We start from the raw sequence: 15,973 nt of genomic DNA, 5'->3' as shown, positions 1-15,973 counted from the left end.
TTCCTTTCTTTCATTCGTTCCTTCTTTTGACCAAACCATGGTCGAGATCCTCACTCCTCTCCCTGCTCGGCCGCCCACTCCTCCAAGGCCAGGCTCTCGTGTTGATCAAGATCGACCTGACTCTCCAGTCGCTGCTCAAACCCCCGGCGAGCTATCCAAACCAGACTCCAGGGCTCCTCCATCAAGCCGCAGTTCCAAACGTGTGACCTTCTCGCCATGCATCAATTACACGACTCTGGACACCACGACACAGTCGCCGCGGTTCGCCAAAAAGTCCAAGGGATCGAAGACGAAGGAGAGCTCCAACGTCAGAAGTCCACTCTCAACCGCAAACCGGCCGTTCAAGTCCATCCTCAAAGAAACCAGCTCTCCAATCCCCGTGTGGTCGCCTAACGTTGACACCTTTACTACTGAATCGCTCGCCATGCTCCTCGAATCTGTTATCCAGCAATTGGCCGGGGATTCCATCCCCTCTCGACTCGATGCGTACATGCAGTTTTTTGGTGCTTTGCGGACATATGAGGGGTTGCCGACGGGGAAAGACATTGCGGACAAATTAGGCCTGATCACGGATTTCATTCAGCGTGATGTCAGTCGAAACCTGGTGGATAGCGCACCGTTGGATACAAATCTTGCCAATCAGGCTCTGAAGCTCTGCGCTGCTTTTGTCTGGCATGACGTTATCTCGAAACTATTGACAGATGATTTCAAGGTCTTTCTTGTGGAGCACGCGATCACCTGTCTCCAGGAGGCCAAAGTGCCCAAGTCTGTCTTGACACATTACATGTCCATCTTGACCACACAAAACCTTGGTCCCAAGGTCATGACCGGTGCTCGAGTCACTCGCATCCTCATAGCCTTACAAGATGTCACGAAGCGCGTCTCTGGAAAAGCAATTGCGCTGCACCGATTGAGTATATATCAGCGCCTTCTCATTCAATCCAAGTCCACATTCCTCTCCCACTCTGCACTTTGGGTCGAGCACTTGATCTCCGGCCTGCTTCATCATCTGAAGGATACTCGATCTAAAGCCATCACCCTCGGTTTCCAAATATCCATGGCAGCGGGCCCGAGCCCCGCCGTGTCCAAGAGCATCCGAGAGCTCTTTGATCGACCTATTGATAATGACCGGAAACTTGGCACTGAGATTCGCGAGCGTATGTCAAGGATGATGGGATCTGTTGATAGCGGAATCCATGTTCCGCAGATCTGGAGTATCATCGTCCTTCTCCTCAGGAGCAAGAAGAGGAATTTAGATCAGTGGGAACATTTCAAGGAATGGGTTCTTGTTCTGCAAAAGTGCTTCAATTGCAGTGAATCAGCCATCAAGACACAAGCCATTGTGAGCTGGAATCGGTTCGTGTATGCTGTCAGCCCCGATGAATCCACTGGTCGGTCCTTGCTTAGATTGTTGGGCAAGCCGGTTCTCTCGCAGTTTGAGAGGAAGAAGTCTGATAAAGCTGGGTCGCCACCCACACAAGTTGCCTTGACCAGCTATTACAATCTTCTTTACTACGCTTTCCGTCCGTCTCCCCCTCACCACTACCTCGATATGATTTGGGAGGAGTATGTGGCTATCCCATCCGCAAGCACATTCTCAACAGTGCCAGTTCTTAGCAACAGTGCTTCGCGCGTGTTAGCAAACCTTTTGTGGACACAACAAGCCAAGGTTTGGACAGAGAATCGAATTAATGACACCAACAAGATGGAAGTGGAGGAGCTTCCGTCAGTTGACCCAAGATGGATACGGTCGAGAATTCCCTCGGTCTTGAAGGTCTTTGACTCCTTGTTCAAATCATCTGTCTGGGATGACACTGCGCTGGATCGTTCAAACATCGCCACGGCCTGGAATTGTCTTGCCAGTGCTCTGTCTCTTGCATCAAGCAAAGAAATCACACCATCGGGAGAGTCCATACAGGCTGTTGCCAGCGTTTTTGGGCTACTCTATCATCTATGGGTTGCCGGACCGTCATCTTTGAATGCCGTCGGCGATGGCTGTGTGGACATCTTTTTTGAAAGATTCCGATACCTTTCGACAACAACCATCCTGTCGCTTGGAGGTATTCCATTTACTGAAAAACTCCTCCTGAAAACCGCCGATGAAACATTCCAGACTGCCAATATTCCGATACATCGGAACTCAGATCCTAGCACCGATATGGATAGTCCTATTCTTCATCTTTTGCGAATAGTCAGGACTACCACCATTGCAGTAGCACCGTCTTCTTCCTATACACGCCTGGTTGATGAGACTATAGGCGCATCCTGCAATGGTAGGATCTCGCGCGGGTCTCGTCTCGAACTTCTGCAACAGTGTGCAAATTTCAGTATCAAGGACTCGGCCTCTTCTTCACATCACATGCAGGCTTTGCTTTCTGAGGAAGTTTGGAAATCCAGCGCCCGAGCAGCTGCAGATGCATTACAGTCGTTCCCAATCGAGTCTGCTCGCGAGCGTGATGGCTCCGTTTCACGGGACTATGACAATGTTACAAAGATTCTCGCTTCTGGTTTGCAGTTCCCCAATGCTTTCCAAGAGTGGTCGCATCTACTAGAAGCATTTGTACACGTGGTTCGGACAGAAAAGGGCGACCGACTGTTGGCCACTCTGATCGTTGAGCCCGTCGCGGAATGTCTCATTCATCTTTCCATTGAGAACACCTATCTGCATTTAAAATCAATACTCAAGCACGCCCTTTCTATTCCGTTCATGAAGGAGACCGGACTGGGAATTGAGAATACTGTTGCGCAACAGGAAAGCTCGCCACCGATTCCAGGGAAACTGTTGGAGGTGGTCGGAGTATATCTGCACAAATCATACACTCTTTTCACTTCCTCGGAGAACCATGGTCTTGATGAGTTCCTCGAATCGTTGACGTCTTTCGTCGGCTCTGGCATAAATCAGTTCCGCTCTGACGTTCTCCAAATGTTGCAATTGCCTCTGGGTGTCTGGGTTAAAGATTCAGAGTACAAATTCGATGTATCTCGTGGCGTCAATAGCCGAACCTTGACTGCGGTGAGTTTGTGTCTTTGACGGGTACTTTTGACCAAAACTGACGGACTGGTAGACTCGGGCGCTTTCACATCTCGTTCTTAACGTTCTAAACACTTGCGTTTATGATGACCTCTCGAGTTACAAGAAATTTGAGTCTATCATCTGCGCTGGGCTAGAGTCTTCTCACATGTCAAGAGCCTTGAGGTTCCTTGACTTCTGGGAAGTGTCGGACTCTGCTCGCGATCCCTTGTCCGAGTCGACTCCTATCAGAGCTTCTGCATACCAAGCTAGATCTCGACTGATTGCCTCCAATTACATACCGAAAGACTACGTTGTCCAGGTGAGTTTGACTGACACGATTCTTGTTACTTCTCATATTGACTCCTGGACACCCAGAAACCGAATTCAATACTCTCAAAGGATCAGCAAACCATCAGTCTTCCTCCATCACCTAATAACTCCTCACCCGTCATCGATCAGAATCTATCGCATGTGGTTGAAAGCATGGAGCCAACTGAACCCTTGTTGCCCGATGCGCAACCTGAGCTCAGAGAGGACCGGATTACTGACGACATCTCAATTGTTCCTTATCCGGCCAGTCGACGTGAAGTGTTCCGCATGATTGAAAACATCCAGTCTTCTTCCCCAGCGAATACACCCGGAAGACTGGGCTATGACACACCTGTCCACCTGCGCAGGCTCCATAACTTGCATGGAGGCTTTGAACTTCCGTTGACACCAACCCTTGCCCCGGCGGAGAACGAGGACGGGTTCGTCGGTTCATCACCTACCCCTGCAACCCGGGATCCGACTCCGGCCATGAACTCCGATGCTCCTGTGTTGAAACCTCAAGATCTCGCTATGGATGATGCGCCAGATCTTCCATCGTCGCCGCCAGAACTCGGTTCCCGCAGTCCCAGCCCACAGAAGGTCTTGAAGCGTCAAAAAGGCTCACGACGGAGAGCATCAAAAGCCAAGCGAGCGATGCAACTTCGTGCTGCCGGGGAGCAAGGCGCTATTAGCAGTCCCGCCCATTCCAGGCAATTCATAGAGACTGACTCAGAACCGGCTCAGGCCGATGCTCCTGAAGATCCCAAAGAAAACGATGCTGTTCAAACGAATGAAATGCCACCCAGCCGCCGCACGCGGTCTGCACTAGGCTACAGCACGGATAATGAGCGAAACCCTAGCCCAACTGCGTCATTCGAAACACCTTCTAAACCTACCGCGTCCCCCTCTATGCAGAATACGAAATCCAAATCTGGTTCCAAAAAGAAGAGAAGGAGAAAGTCATCCAGGCCAAACAGCGAAGAGACCCAGCAAGCAGGACAGTCCGACGTCGATGGCTCTTCTGCTCCAACTCCAGCTCCAGCTCCAGCTCCAGATTATTCTGTCGATTCTTCTAGTGAGGACGTGGAGACACAAATCGCCTCCCAGCTTGGACAAGACTTGGAACTCGCATTGGACTTGGGTGAGCACATGTCCGACAAGCAGCATGAGGAGCCACAGCGCTCGCCAGTCCCCACAAAGAAAAGGAAGCGTAATGAGGATGAATCTGGTGCGTCCACTGCAAAGGATCGGCGTCGATCGACTAGGCTTTCATCGACTAAGGACACCGGTACCGTTGATATGCATCAAGCGGATGCCATGCAAGATGCCCCTGAAGCTTCTCACGATACTTCTGCCATCAAAACATCGTCCCCGACGCTTCGCCGCTCTACTCGCGGCTCTCAGCGGAATGATGATGAACCCCCAGCTCAAGTCTCAGAATCTACGCAGGAGAATGCTCAAGATCAAGAGACCCCGCGGCCCCCATCAAAGAAACGACCGCGCAGGTCTCTTCACCTTGATGATGAGCCCGAAACTCAAGTCTCCGAATCTACCCAGGAGCCTGGCCAAGATCAAGAGACCGGGCGACCCCCATCGAAGCGGTCACGCAAATCCCTTCGTCTCGATGATGAATCTACCCAAGCCAGTACTCACGAGACTTCAAGCCAAGCGAAGTCAGCTCGGGACACTCGTTCTCGCAAAACACGGTCTTCTAGACAAGAAAGTCAGTCTCAGTCTCAGCCCGAGACTGAGGCCGTTCAGGATTACCAAGTTGACCAGGACATTGTTCTCGACAGCAATATTGGTCAAGAAAGGCCAGACCAACCAAGCATCCCCTTCGTCTCTACCGAGGAAGCCACCGACTCTCAGATGACATATATGGGCTCATCCATCGATGTAAAAGTGGGCATGGATGTGGATGAAAGACCCGCCGTCATAATCGAGCAGGTCGCGAACATTAGCGATGCTGAATACCACACCACACCAAAACTCCCCCAGCCCGACCCTTGTGAAGAGGGCATGGCCCAGTCACTGAAGAAGCTCTTGGGTGATATGAAATCCACTACTTTGGGACCCGAGGCCCTCCGTGAGGTCGACGACCTCCTTTTCAACATTCGTGTCGAAGCGCATGAAGCCTCACGCCGACATAATGCATAGCGAATGGCGTTTATAGTGACTTTGCGTTTGGGTGTTAATTTTTGATATTGGTTTCTTGTCCGTATTCCCCACATGTACTTTACATCAATAAAACCAACATGGGTTTGCATATGTACTGAGTTCTCTATTCTTCAATTGCGTTTCCAAGGTTTCTTCCCATGTACTGCTTATTCCGAGCCGCTCTCATTGCCGTAGGCCCATGTTTACCAGAAATGGTCCAGTTAAGCCCTTGATGAACTCTGTGGGCAAAATAGTGTGTATCTTGTATGCAACCGAGAAGTCTTAAGTATTATGAGTCTAAAATAATCACTGTACAAACGTTATTAATATGCCCCATCCAATCACTCCCCAAATTAATGCTTCGCCTGCGCCTCCTTCCAGCACCCGAGAATCTTATTCCAATACTGCTCCGGATGCAACCGCATATGTCCAACATGCGGCGACCCCTCGAACATTTCCATCTCAAACTCATACCCCACAGTCTTAACCTGCGCAACATTTTCCTCCAGGTCCCGCCATCCAATAATCTCATCCTCCTTAGAATAGAGATACAGCCTGCGCGAATCAAGGGTCGCAATTGCCGTATCATTCATTACCCGATTAGCCCACGCGCCCGACGGCTCCGAGCCGCGTACCCGTTCCAAGGCCCAGTTCGCCCATAGGAAAGTATACCATAGACCCTGCGTGATAATGAACGGCCACGGGAAGAATTTCGCGGTTCCAACTGCCATTGCCCGCGACCAGCGGCCAACCTGCGATGCGAAGTCAAGACTTCCTGGCGTGGAGTCGCAGACGAGAAGCGTATGCGGGAACATCTTGTCTGTGCCGTGCCGCCGTTGGTAGGCGACGACGGCAGCGGCGGTAAAGATGCCGCCGGTGTTTGACATGGCGTGGAGAAGGATGCGCTCGTCTTCAGTGCCGTCGCCTGTCGGGGTGGGGAAGACGGTGTCGATGACGGGCATCATGGCTTCGATCCGCGCTTCCAGGGGCTGATTTGAGGCCTGGAAGGTACCCGATAGGACCACTAGGATGCGCGCCGATGGGAAGAGTTCATGGAAACCGTCTGAATATTTGGAGACGTGTTTCGGCATCCCGTCGCCCCAGCCGAAGATAATGATTGTGGTTGGCTCGTCGGCCGGGGATGGTTTGGCCTTTTCATGACCATTGCGCAGGTAGACGCGCTCCGTTATCGCAGTGAAGCCTGGGAATGGCACTGGTTTTGTAGGCATTGTATTATAGGTGTGTGCCCGGGTGGAGTTTGCGGCATTGTCAGACGAGGGGAGATTATGCCAGATCTTTAAACTTCGACTGGCACACCGGCGATTGTTAGCCCGATAAGGCAGTTTATCCGGGGGAGTATGATACCGCGGTTCTGGCTGACAGGTTCGTTGGGGCTGTAGGTCTTCGCTGTGGGTCGTTGGGGCGTCAGGGGCCGAGGCTCCCGGCGGTTTATTCATCGGACCGACTTTCCAGCTTGTTTGTAGAATCACTAAATAGGTGTTTTGGTTTTGGTGGTTAGAGAAACAAACCGTCCAACTTATGTATTCATGCCCGAAAAGGGCTTCAGGGGAAGTTTTTGCTAGCAAGATAATATTCAAACCTGCAAGGAGAGGCATAGCGCAATTCCACAGTTATTAATATCGCATCACATCATAGGCGGCTACCTGCATGATTCCCTACTCGAGAATAAGGTTTATCTCTTCAGTGGACTAGTGAATGTTTTGGCCCCAACGGTAACCCTTGCCAATTTTGTAAATGTAAATCGCGACAACTAGCCTCGACTCCCTAACCTGAATTAAATTCACAATTCCCGTCTCATGCCGCTTCTTGAATTTCCTCCCGAGATACTTCTCAATGCCGCTGACTCACAAGGCCGCTTTCACGACGTTAATCAACTCAGAATCCGCATAGGATGACTTTTCCCGACCGCATTCACTCTGACCCTGATCACCAAGAATGTGAGGCATGTGGCTTGGCAGAGAACCCTCGAAGGGCAAAGATTGTCCTGAAGAAATATACGAGTCCAATCCATCTGAGCCGCTTGCTGCGAATGATCCGAATAAGTAAACCGAAATGCAGCAAATGTGATCCAGTCGTGGAAACCTGCTACCATGGAAATGCTCCCGGGGAAGGAGGAAAATCGCTGAATGATAGATGCAAAATAAATAAAACTTGAATGTTAACCAATTCTTTGCTTGCGCCGAACCCAAACCTCCTTGTCCTCGCTCTTGGATTCATCTGATGACGGGGGATCACGCAGCTGTACCTCCCACAACTTGAGCGAGTAGCTCCCGCGATCTGCTCGTCCAGTGAATAAATCAAATGACCAATCGTGCTTGGGACATTGAATGCCACTGCTAAGGGTGATTCCAAAATCTTCAATATCAAAGATTTTGCCCTGGGAAAGTGGGAATGACGAGTGCGGGCATTGCTATAGAGGTTTAGCTGTATCCGAGGTGTCTATCTGCGAGTCACATACATGATCAACGGCATGGATTTTGCCCTTGTATTTGAAGACAAGAACCTGATCCTTCATGTCTCCCGGCATATCAAGATCTGCTTCTACCGGGGGTTTAACTTCCGCGCTGCCCTCATTTTTCGGAATGCTGAAAGCTTTGCACCTCGGCGCGATCCAATAGGCGTCCTTATCGAGGTCCAAATCAGGGAGCGCGGAAGCGAGGCCAACTGGGTGCCAGGCTGCGTTTGCCCGAGATTGGGTGAGGAAGGTGAAGGGGTTCATCTCCAAGAAAGCCAAGTGCTATGCCATATTTGTCCACGGGTGATGCAGGATGTAGCCGACTCCGATGTTCTTTCACGGTGGGTCTCCGACAATGAGCCCGGACCATACATTATCCGAGATATGGGAATCGGGTCGATGTGAAGACAGGTATATTCCATTCGATCTACGATTAAGCATTTACTACTTGGTCTAACTTCTGGGGATCGGGTATGGCATGCCACAATTGAGTATTTTTACATTGGTACTTTGGAGAGAAGCGATCCGACCCTCAAGTGAGATGGCTGGTCCGTTCCTCCAATGTCAACATGAAACGCGGATTACCTCAATCAGAATAATGGTGAATAGAAGATGGAATGAAAGATCGCAGGTATGAGGGTATTAGTCAGTTATTGGGCAAATTGGCCACTGTACAGAACTCAACCGCGTTTCACGTTCAATCTTCCAAGTATCGTTGCCACAACATCCACTGGAGGCAAACTGAAGCTTCTAGCTATTCGAGCCAAATCCAATCAAAATGAAAGGAGACTGTATCATTTGAGATACCGTAATCCGACCTGCGTCTCGATTATGGCGACTGACGCAGGACACCCGCCACCTAGGTATCAGAAGTAGATAAAAGCTAGCCAAAACCTCTACCTAGATCTGAGGCATATTTTTCGAATCCTTTCATATGTCAATATAGAGCTACATTCATCTAAGCCTTGAATCAGTCATCCTACCATTATGGCTACCCCAGGAACCCAGTATATGATGCAGGTCGGGTTGGCCTCCGGCATGTCAGCAACGGAGGGGATGGGCTCGCCGCATCTCAAGCCCGTGGACCCCAATTTCAGTGATCCGGCACATGTACTGCCGGAATACATTATCCCAGACTCACAGAGCCGGATTGCTCTGCCGGCACACGGTGGCAAGGATGTGCTCATCCCATACATGAGCATTGGCACCTGGGCATGGGGCGACAAGGCCACGTTTGGCTATAACCCAACCACCGACCTTCCGAAGATCCATCAAGCGTGGAGTAAACTGAAGGAAGTCGGTCTTACCTTCGTGGATACGGCACAGTCGTATGGCGACGGTGAAAGTGAACGGATTTGCGGCACGCTGTTCCAAGGCATGCCGCGAAACTCGTTCGCAGTGCAGACCAAGTGGCACTCGGCTGGGGACATTAGCAGCATGCTTTTACAGTCACTCGGGCCCAAGTCCAAGCTCAGTGGCTCACTAAAACGCCTCGGGCTCGACTACGTGGATATTTACCTGGTGCATGGACCCATTCACGCCAGTCTGATCTCCTCGGTCGCAAAGGGGCTAGCTGAATGCGTTGATTCCGGAATGGCTCGAGCAGTGGGCGTGGCCAACTACGACACCCGTGAAATGATCGCAATGGCTGACGAGTTGGCCAAGTCTGGCATTCCGCTGTCCGTGAGCCAGTGTGAGTATTCGGTTATTCGTCGTCTCCCCGAGGTCAGCGGCATGATACGCGAGTGTCGCCAGCGAGGTATCTGTTTCCAGGGCTTCGCGTCGCTCGGAGAGGGTCGACTGACGGGCAAGTACTCGCGATTCAATCAACCCCCACGCACCAGACGATTCAGTAGCTACCCGATGCATTTGCTCGAGCCCACGGTCGAGGTGTTGAAGAGCATCACGGAAGAGCGCCGCGTGCCTGTGCCAGCCGTCGCGCTCAACTATTCCATCAACAAGGGCGTTGTGCCTGTAGTTGGAGTGCGCAACGCGGAACAAGCAGAGCAGGACATGCAGGCGCTCGGCTGGCGTCTAACAGAAGCGGAGATACGTCGCATTGAGGACGTTAGTCTAGAGGGTCACAGGTCTTCTCTCCTGCAGCATGGTTAGATTATTTAACTGAAACCAGAAATGAGAAGATGTTTCATAGATGCAGGTGTAAAACAAGTGGAATGCGTGAGTTGGCGCAAACAACAATCCGGTGGGGCGAGCTTCGATTCCCCGCCATCTCGTAGCTTCAACCCTTCAACTCTCTTCCAACTCCAACATGGATCGCTCTAACAAACCGTCCGCCATCGGCGTGAGCGGATCTCTTCCCCAGCCCTCCGTCTCCGTCAAGGATACCACCATTGAAGCCAGCTTGCCATCCGGCGAGTCCGTGACTGTTTACCTGTACGGCGCCACCGTTACCTCGTGGAAGGCCAACGGGCAGGAACAGCTGTTCCTGAGTGAGAAGGCCCATCTGGACGGCTCCAAGCCTATCCGTGGTGGCATTCCGCTCGTCTTCCCGGTATGTTATCACCTCAAATTCCTCGGAGGGCTAGCTCCAGAAGCTGATCTCGAGCTTGCGCTTGACAGGTTTTCGGTCCTCCCCCGCAGAACCATGCCACCTCGACCCTGCCTCAACATGGCTTCGCGCGTAACTCCACCTGGGAGTTCCTGGGCAAGTCCTCGTCGGACTCTGGACCTAGCGATCTTGCCGTCAAGCTGGATTTTGGTCTCACCCATAACATGCTGAGCGAGGAGTTCCGGAAGGCTTGGCCGTATGAGTTCGGCCTTGTTTACAGTGTCACCCTGTCGAAGGACGGACTGGCGACCTCCCTGCATGTCACCAACGAGGGCAAGCAGAACTTCGAGTTCCAGGTCCTGATGCACACCTACCTGAAGGTTGCAGTACGTATCCCTGCGTTTTTCTGGTATGGTCCAGTTCTAACTTGAGCAGGACATCTCCGACATCCGCGTGAAGAACCTAGAGTCCAAGACCTACGTCGACAAGGTCCGCAACGCGACTTCCCACACCGAAGCCTCCAACGCCCTACCCATCACCGAAGAGGTCGACCGTGTTTACCAAGACCTGAACCCTGAAAAGCCGATTGTCGTGTCCTCCGCTTCCGATGGCAAGCCCTTGTTCTCGATCACACGGGAGGCACTGACCGACGTCGTGGTCTGGAACCCGTGGATTGAGAAGGCCAAGGGTATGGCCGACTTCAGTCCCGATGATGCATACAAGAACATGATCTGTGTCGAGGCCGGCTCTGTGTCTGCTTGGCAGACTCTGGAGGCGGGTGACTCCTGGGAGGGTGGCCAGAGCATCAAGTCGCGGCTGTAAAGTCGTAAGCATTAGCTTTCGGTCTGGCTTTGATCTTTTTTATGCATGATATTTGATGACCTCAAGATGCTTCCGAACCGTTTGAACTGAATAGAAATCCAATATTCAATCCATCATATTCTCCAACCTCATAGTCTGATCAATGATAAAGGCTAATCAGTATATTCTTCGCTTTCGTTTTCATCAATATAGACATCAGCATAACGTATTCAACATGACAACAGTAAGACTCTCTAAGACATTATTCGCAAACATTTCTCATCGTCATCGTCTTCGTTTCATTTCACCGTCTCCCATACCCATGATCTTCCAGAGTACATGTAGGGGTAGGACTCGCGACATCAACAAACGACCTCCGACCTTCCTTCCCACTCTGGAAAGCACTCAACCTCTCCGCAGCCTCAAAGCTATACTGTGGGCCTTGATACTCACGGCGCGCACGTAGAAGCCACCACATCGCAACCAAAACCATCAACCCAACGATAATGACACTGGTATAGTTCATATTCTGCGCAGTCACGGGCAATACCAGCGGGAAGCAGAAGAACACCACCGTGACCATGATGTACATCAATGAGATGAGATTGACAGCCATACCCAGCCGCTGGCCCATATAAAAAGGCCCAGGGACCATATTGCGACGACCTGAAAGGACATGTGGGAAGATAGCCCCGAAATATGATAACGAGCTCAGCACAATGAACGACGAGATAAGAGCCTGGAAGGCTGTCGTGCTGCCGACATAAATACATCCCAGGCAGGTCACCATCGCGCTCATTGCAACTGTTGCGCGGACGGGTGTGTTAAGCGTCGGATGCACCTGGGCGAAGTAGTTTGAAAAGGGCGTCGCGTTGTCGCGAGCAAGACTCCACCACATTCGACCTCCTGTGACGAATGTTCCGATGAGTGTTGGGAAGGTTGCAAGAAACAAAACTGCGACCAGGCCAATTGCGCCTGCGTTTGAGCCTGTTGCTTGGCGGTAGATCTCGGCGGTTGGGAAGAAGCCGATGCTGCTGCTGTAGACGGCGTCAAGGTCTTGGACTGAGTAGAAGAGGGCGATGAGGTAGACGAAGGAGGTTACGAATGAGGTGAGCATTTGAAGCATTATTCCTTGGGGAACTTTGATTTCTGGGTTTGGAACTAAGGGGATCGTTAGCTTTTTGTCAATACCTAGAGACCTGGGATATTAGAGTATACCTTCTTCAGATAGATGGCTGATGCAGTCAGGAACACCAACTGCAAATGCCGCGTTCAATAGACCAGTCATGAAGCATATCCCATCAGACCATCCACCTGTGTTATTGTGATACTCGAGCCACACCTGAGAGTTGCTCGCGTGTTTCTTCGGCATCACCGCGAGGACGACCACCGTGGTAACGAGACCACACATGGACAGCATCAACGCAAGGCGATTGATCAACGGGATAAATCGGTTTCCAAAACACACGATGGCGCAGCAAGTCCAGTTCACGATCTGGAAAACGATAAACACCTGCCAAGTGCGCCACCGTACCTCCGTATGTTTCAACAAATACATTGCCACCGCCTCGTTTCCTAACATCGAGCTCATCGACGAGCAAGATAGAAGCCATGCACATGCATTGAGGTATCCCGTGAAAAATCCAGCTTTTCGACCATGATTGCGACTTAAAACCGAGGACCAGTAGTATACGCCGCCGGCGGAGGGCATGGAAGAGGCTAGTTCAGCAAGTGATGCGGAGATTACCGTGTAGAATATGCTGACTAGGATGAGGCCGTAGATAACAGCCATAGGACCTCCATTTTTGAGAGCTGCGGCGATGGTTCCTCCTATTGATGCCCAGGAGCTGGAGGGTGTTAGTATATGGGCCCACCCCGCTCAGGAGGAGACGTACTTTGCGATCACAATACCCAGACTCGTCAAGCTCCATAGTCCGAAATTCCGTTTTAATTCTTGCTTATGACCCAAAGCAGCTTCCAAGCGCACTGAGTCGATTTCGCCTTTTGTCTTCAGCGGTATGACCCCACTTCCGGGTGATTGATTCCCATCCACAGTCATGATGCCCGTTCAAATCAGCCAAAGGTTAGAACAAGTCATAGGGGAGTGCAGAGTGAACAGAAGACAAAGAACAGGCCGAGTCAAGAGAAGCACAGAAAAGGAGGACCAAGCGAACTGAGCCGTCGCTCGATCAGGGCCAACCCGGATTGCAACTCCAAGGAATGCCAGAAGCGAGGGTCAAAACCCATATGGCCTCCACGTGAATGAGTCAATTTGGTAAAAGCTACGAGAACAAGAAATGACCAATCCAGAATTCCCCGAACAGAGACACCTCTCTTGGCCAATTTCCAATGGTTAGTGGCTCCCAAAGTCGCTGCTTAACCCTAGCAAAACTAGGGTCAATAGAACCGTTTGACGGCGACGTATCTCCTGCACCTCGTCTGCCAGTAATCGCGTCATGAGCGATTGAGCGCCCAATGCGAGTTTGAACTTTTTTTTCGGGCACGAATCAGGTACGCATCAGTATCCTGCTTCTCTCAAGACCTTCCCAAAAGGCAAACAGCGTTGCTGGATGCATCGCATTGCATGTAAGGGGGATCCCGGGATTAGGGCTGCGCGGGCGATCGGGCGATCCTACTGTGTCTTGGGCCGATTCGACAAACCCGATTCTGTCAACACAGGAAATTCCTGGTCGAAAGAAAATCTATAAAAATCGAAATCGGTGTTGTCCGATGGAATTCAGGGTTCTAGGAGGATTTTGTATCCCTGTGCCCACCGGGCAACATTTTTGGGGGTTGCGGTACGACATCCCATTGGATTGATGCAGATTACCCCTTGGATGATCCACATGGCCTCGCGTGATCGATCGCGTTGCCTGGCTTGTCATGGGAGAAGATTCAATGAAGGGAGGTTGAATCGACGTGTTTGATCACCGCTAGAAATATATCCGATCTGGACCCACAGCCGCACTTCAATGTTCTAACGCCGGAGCAGCCCATCAACTGATTTCGAGGCAAGATCTTCCTCCAGGGCTATCACGGCAGCTACTTCGTGCGGCATAGGGCAAGTGTGTCCGACCATGATTATCTCGGAAATTTGGATCGACATGGTCAAATGCAAAGCAGTTCCTCCATCTCCACTCAAGCGTCACCCCCTCGAGAGAACATGTTAGGTTTCTTGTTTAGCGTAATGGTGACAGGCTTTGAAACCGTGACAACTCCTTCTTTCATGAAGTTGATGTCTTGCACGTCCTACTTGTCACTGCGTATCTGTCGATAGCCTTCCATATATTGCTGGATCTCTCCCCGATATTGTCTGGTCTGGACATCAAGTCTATGTGACCTGGCAAAGCATTCGTCGTTTCTTTACGGACATTAAGCAACGACGATCGACCATACTTGCCTCTCCAGTCAGGGCTCATGCAGCCTGTCCCAAGCAAGATTTTCACCACCTTCGGAGAGCTTGATCGGGCTGCCGTAATCAACGCCGTCTGGCCGTTTTCACGTTTTTTTATTCAGATGGACCCGCAAAACGAAAGTTCACTGCTTTGAATGCCGCTGTTGCGGTATCATGGAAAAGAAGCGTCCGGCTGCGTCTACCTTGAGAATCAGGCTCGGCGCCATCAGTGGTGATGAACAGGCTCACTGCGTCAGGGCAACCAGTTTACGTAGCATCAGTCAATGACTCGAGCTCGGTGACGACTCGCTTGAAATCATCGTATTACGGCTGATCATAGATGGAATACATCTTCCATTTGTGCCGTTATGCTGGAAGTTATAGAAAGAGCTCCATAGAATCATATTTTTGTGGACATAGTTGCGTTGCTCCCCACCCTAGATAGGGTCGGACGTCGAGAGACACGCAAAAGCACCGAGACGGTCGCGGTCATCTTTGATTTCACTGCCGACCCAGTCATTCATGCGAGTAGCATTGCTGTCAGCCTCGACCCTTCAACCAGACCAATTCGTAGGCCTGCTCGAGATATATTTTGCCAGCATGACGAAGTTGAAGGACGAAAAAGGTTTTAATTAGTATAAAGAGTCGTTTGCTTTGCTTAATCGAGCTGATTGTTAACCAAATGGCACAAGCACTTTCAGATTGACCAGAGGCACAAGCAGCATGGGCTACCACCGTTTTACAAGTTCACACACGTATGCTTTCCTGCTTCAGGGAATTCTGACTCTATCCGCTTTGCACATTGCCAACCTGGACACACGGGAGAAGAATCGGTCATCAATTCTTGTCGCCAGTCAGGATGCAGCTTCGACGGGCTTTGGATCGGAGCTTGAAAACATCAGTCCTAAAACTGCAATGCCGTATTTGCTTTCTTTTCTTGCCGAGTATTAGATTTCCGCCCCGACTGGGACTCCCATCAACCCCTCAGTGAAGTTCGTGAGAGACAATTTCTTCGATGGCATTGTGAATTGGCTGAGATTGCTTCAAGGCATATTTGTCAGCGCAAGGGCCCCTGGATCAAAGATGGGTGCTTGGCACCTCTTCTCTGGAATGCATTTCTGGCAACAAGGTCTCATTCACAAACTTATACAATCGACCCTGTTTCACGCGGCCAATTAGCCTCGAAAATCTGGCATCTGAGAGAGCTTTTCAGAGGAAAAACCTCAGAGGACATGGAGAGAGAAATCTCGATTAAGTTCGAGCCCTGAGCACCCTCATTAATGCGTTTAGCCAAGTCCCAGATGCCCAGGACAC

General features: G+C 50.9%; 6 protein-coding genes across 6 annotated transcripts; 3 read left to right on the top strand and 3 right to left on the bottom strand.

The window, feature by feature from the left end:
• Nucleotides 1-37: 37 nt before the first annotated feature.
• On the top strand, nt 38-5,479 carry N7498_006629 (uncharacterized protein; the record flags this gene model as incomplete). Its single annotated transcript, XM_058453691.1, has 3 exons — nt 38-3,013; nt 3,066-3,332; nt 3,389-5,479. 3 exons carry the CDS (start codon nt 38-40, stop codon nt 5,477-5,479), a joined length of 5,334 nt encoding a protein of 1,777 aa, XP_058307882.1.
• A 353-nt stretch (nt 5,480-5,832) lies between these two features.
• On the bottom strand, nt 5,833-6,708 carry N7498_006628 (TMEM53 family protein; the record flags this gene model as incomplete). Its single annotated transcript, XM_058453690.1, has 1 exon — nt 5,833-6,708. One exon carries the CDS (start codon nt 6,706-6,708, stop codon nt 5,833-5,835), a length of 876 nt encoding a protein of 291 aa, XP_058307881.1.
• Nucleotides 6,709-7,658: 950 nt separating this feature from the next.
• On the bottom strand, nt 7,659-8,219 carry N7498_006627 (Rieske (2Fe-2S) protein; the record flags this gene model as incomplete). Its single annotated transcript, XM_058453689.1, has 2 exons — nt 7,659-7,910; nt 7,959-8,219. The coding sequence occupies 2 exons, from the start codon at nt 8,217-8,219 to the stop codon at nt 7,659-7,661; spliced, it is 513 nt and encodes a 170-aa protein (XP_058307880.1).
• Nucleotides 8,220-8,942: 723 nt separating this feature from the next.
• N7498_006626 (uncharacterized protein) lies at nt 8,943-10,067 on the top strand (the record flags this gene model as incomplete). Its single annotated transcript, XM_058453688.1, has 1 exon — nt 8,943-10,067. One exon carries the CDS (start codon nt 8,943-8,945, stop codon nt 10,065-10,067), a length of 1,125 nt encoding a protein of 374 aa, XP_058307879.1.
• A 157-nt stretch (nt 10,068-10,224) lies between these two features.
• On the top strand, nt 10,225-11,286 carry N7498_006625 (D-hexose-6-phosphate mutarotase; the record flags this gene model as incomplete). Its single annotated transcript, XM_058453687.1, has 3 exons — nt 10,225-10,467; nt 10,536-10,850; nt 10,900-11,286. The coding sequence occupies 3 exons, from the start codon at nt 10,225-10,227 to the stop codon at nt 11,284-11,286; spliced, it is 945 nt and encodes a 314-aa protein (XP_058307878.1).
• Nucleotides 11,287-11,569: 283 nt separating this feature from the next.
• N7498_006624 (putative choline transport protein) lies at nt 11,570-13,324 on the bottom strand (the record flags this gene model as incomplete). The annotated part of the gene is made up of 3 exons (XM_058453686.1): nt 11,570-12,426; nt 12,484-13,112; nt 13,161-13,324. 3 exons carry the CDS (start codon nt 13,322-13,324, stop codon nt 11,570-11,572), a joined length of 1,650 nt encoding a protein of 549 aa, XP_058307877.1.
• Nucleotides 13,325-15,973: the final 2,649 nt, after the last annotated feature.

This window comes from Penicillium cinerascens, assembly GCF_028974065.1.
Source record: "Penicillium cinerascens strain IBT 15544 chromosome Unknown contig_6_segment0_segment0, whole genome shotgun sequence".
In the NCBI taxonomy this organism is placed as follows: Eukaryota; Fungi; Ascomycota; class Eurotiomycetes; order Eurotiales; family Aspergillaceae; genus Penicillium; species Penicillium cinerascens.
Note: the sequence above shows the minus strand (reverse complement) of the source record. Positions and strands in the feature narration are given on the sequence as shown.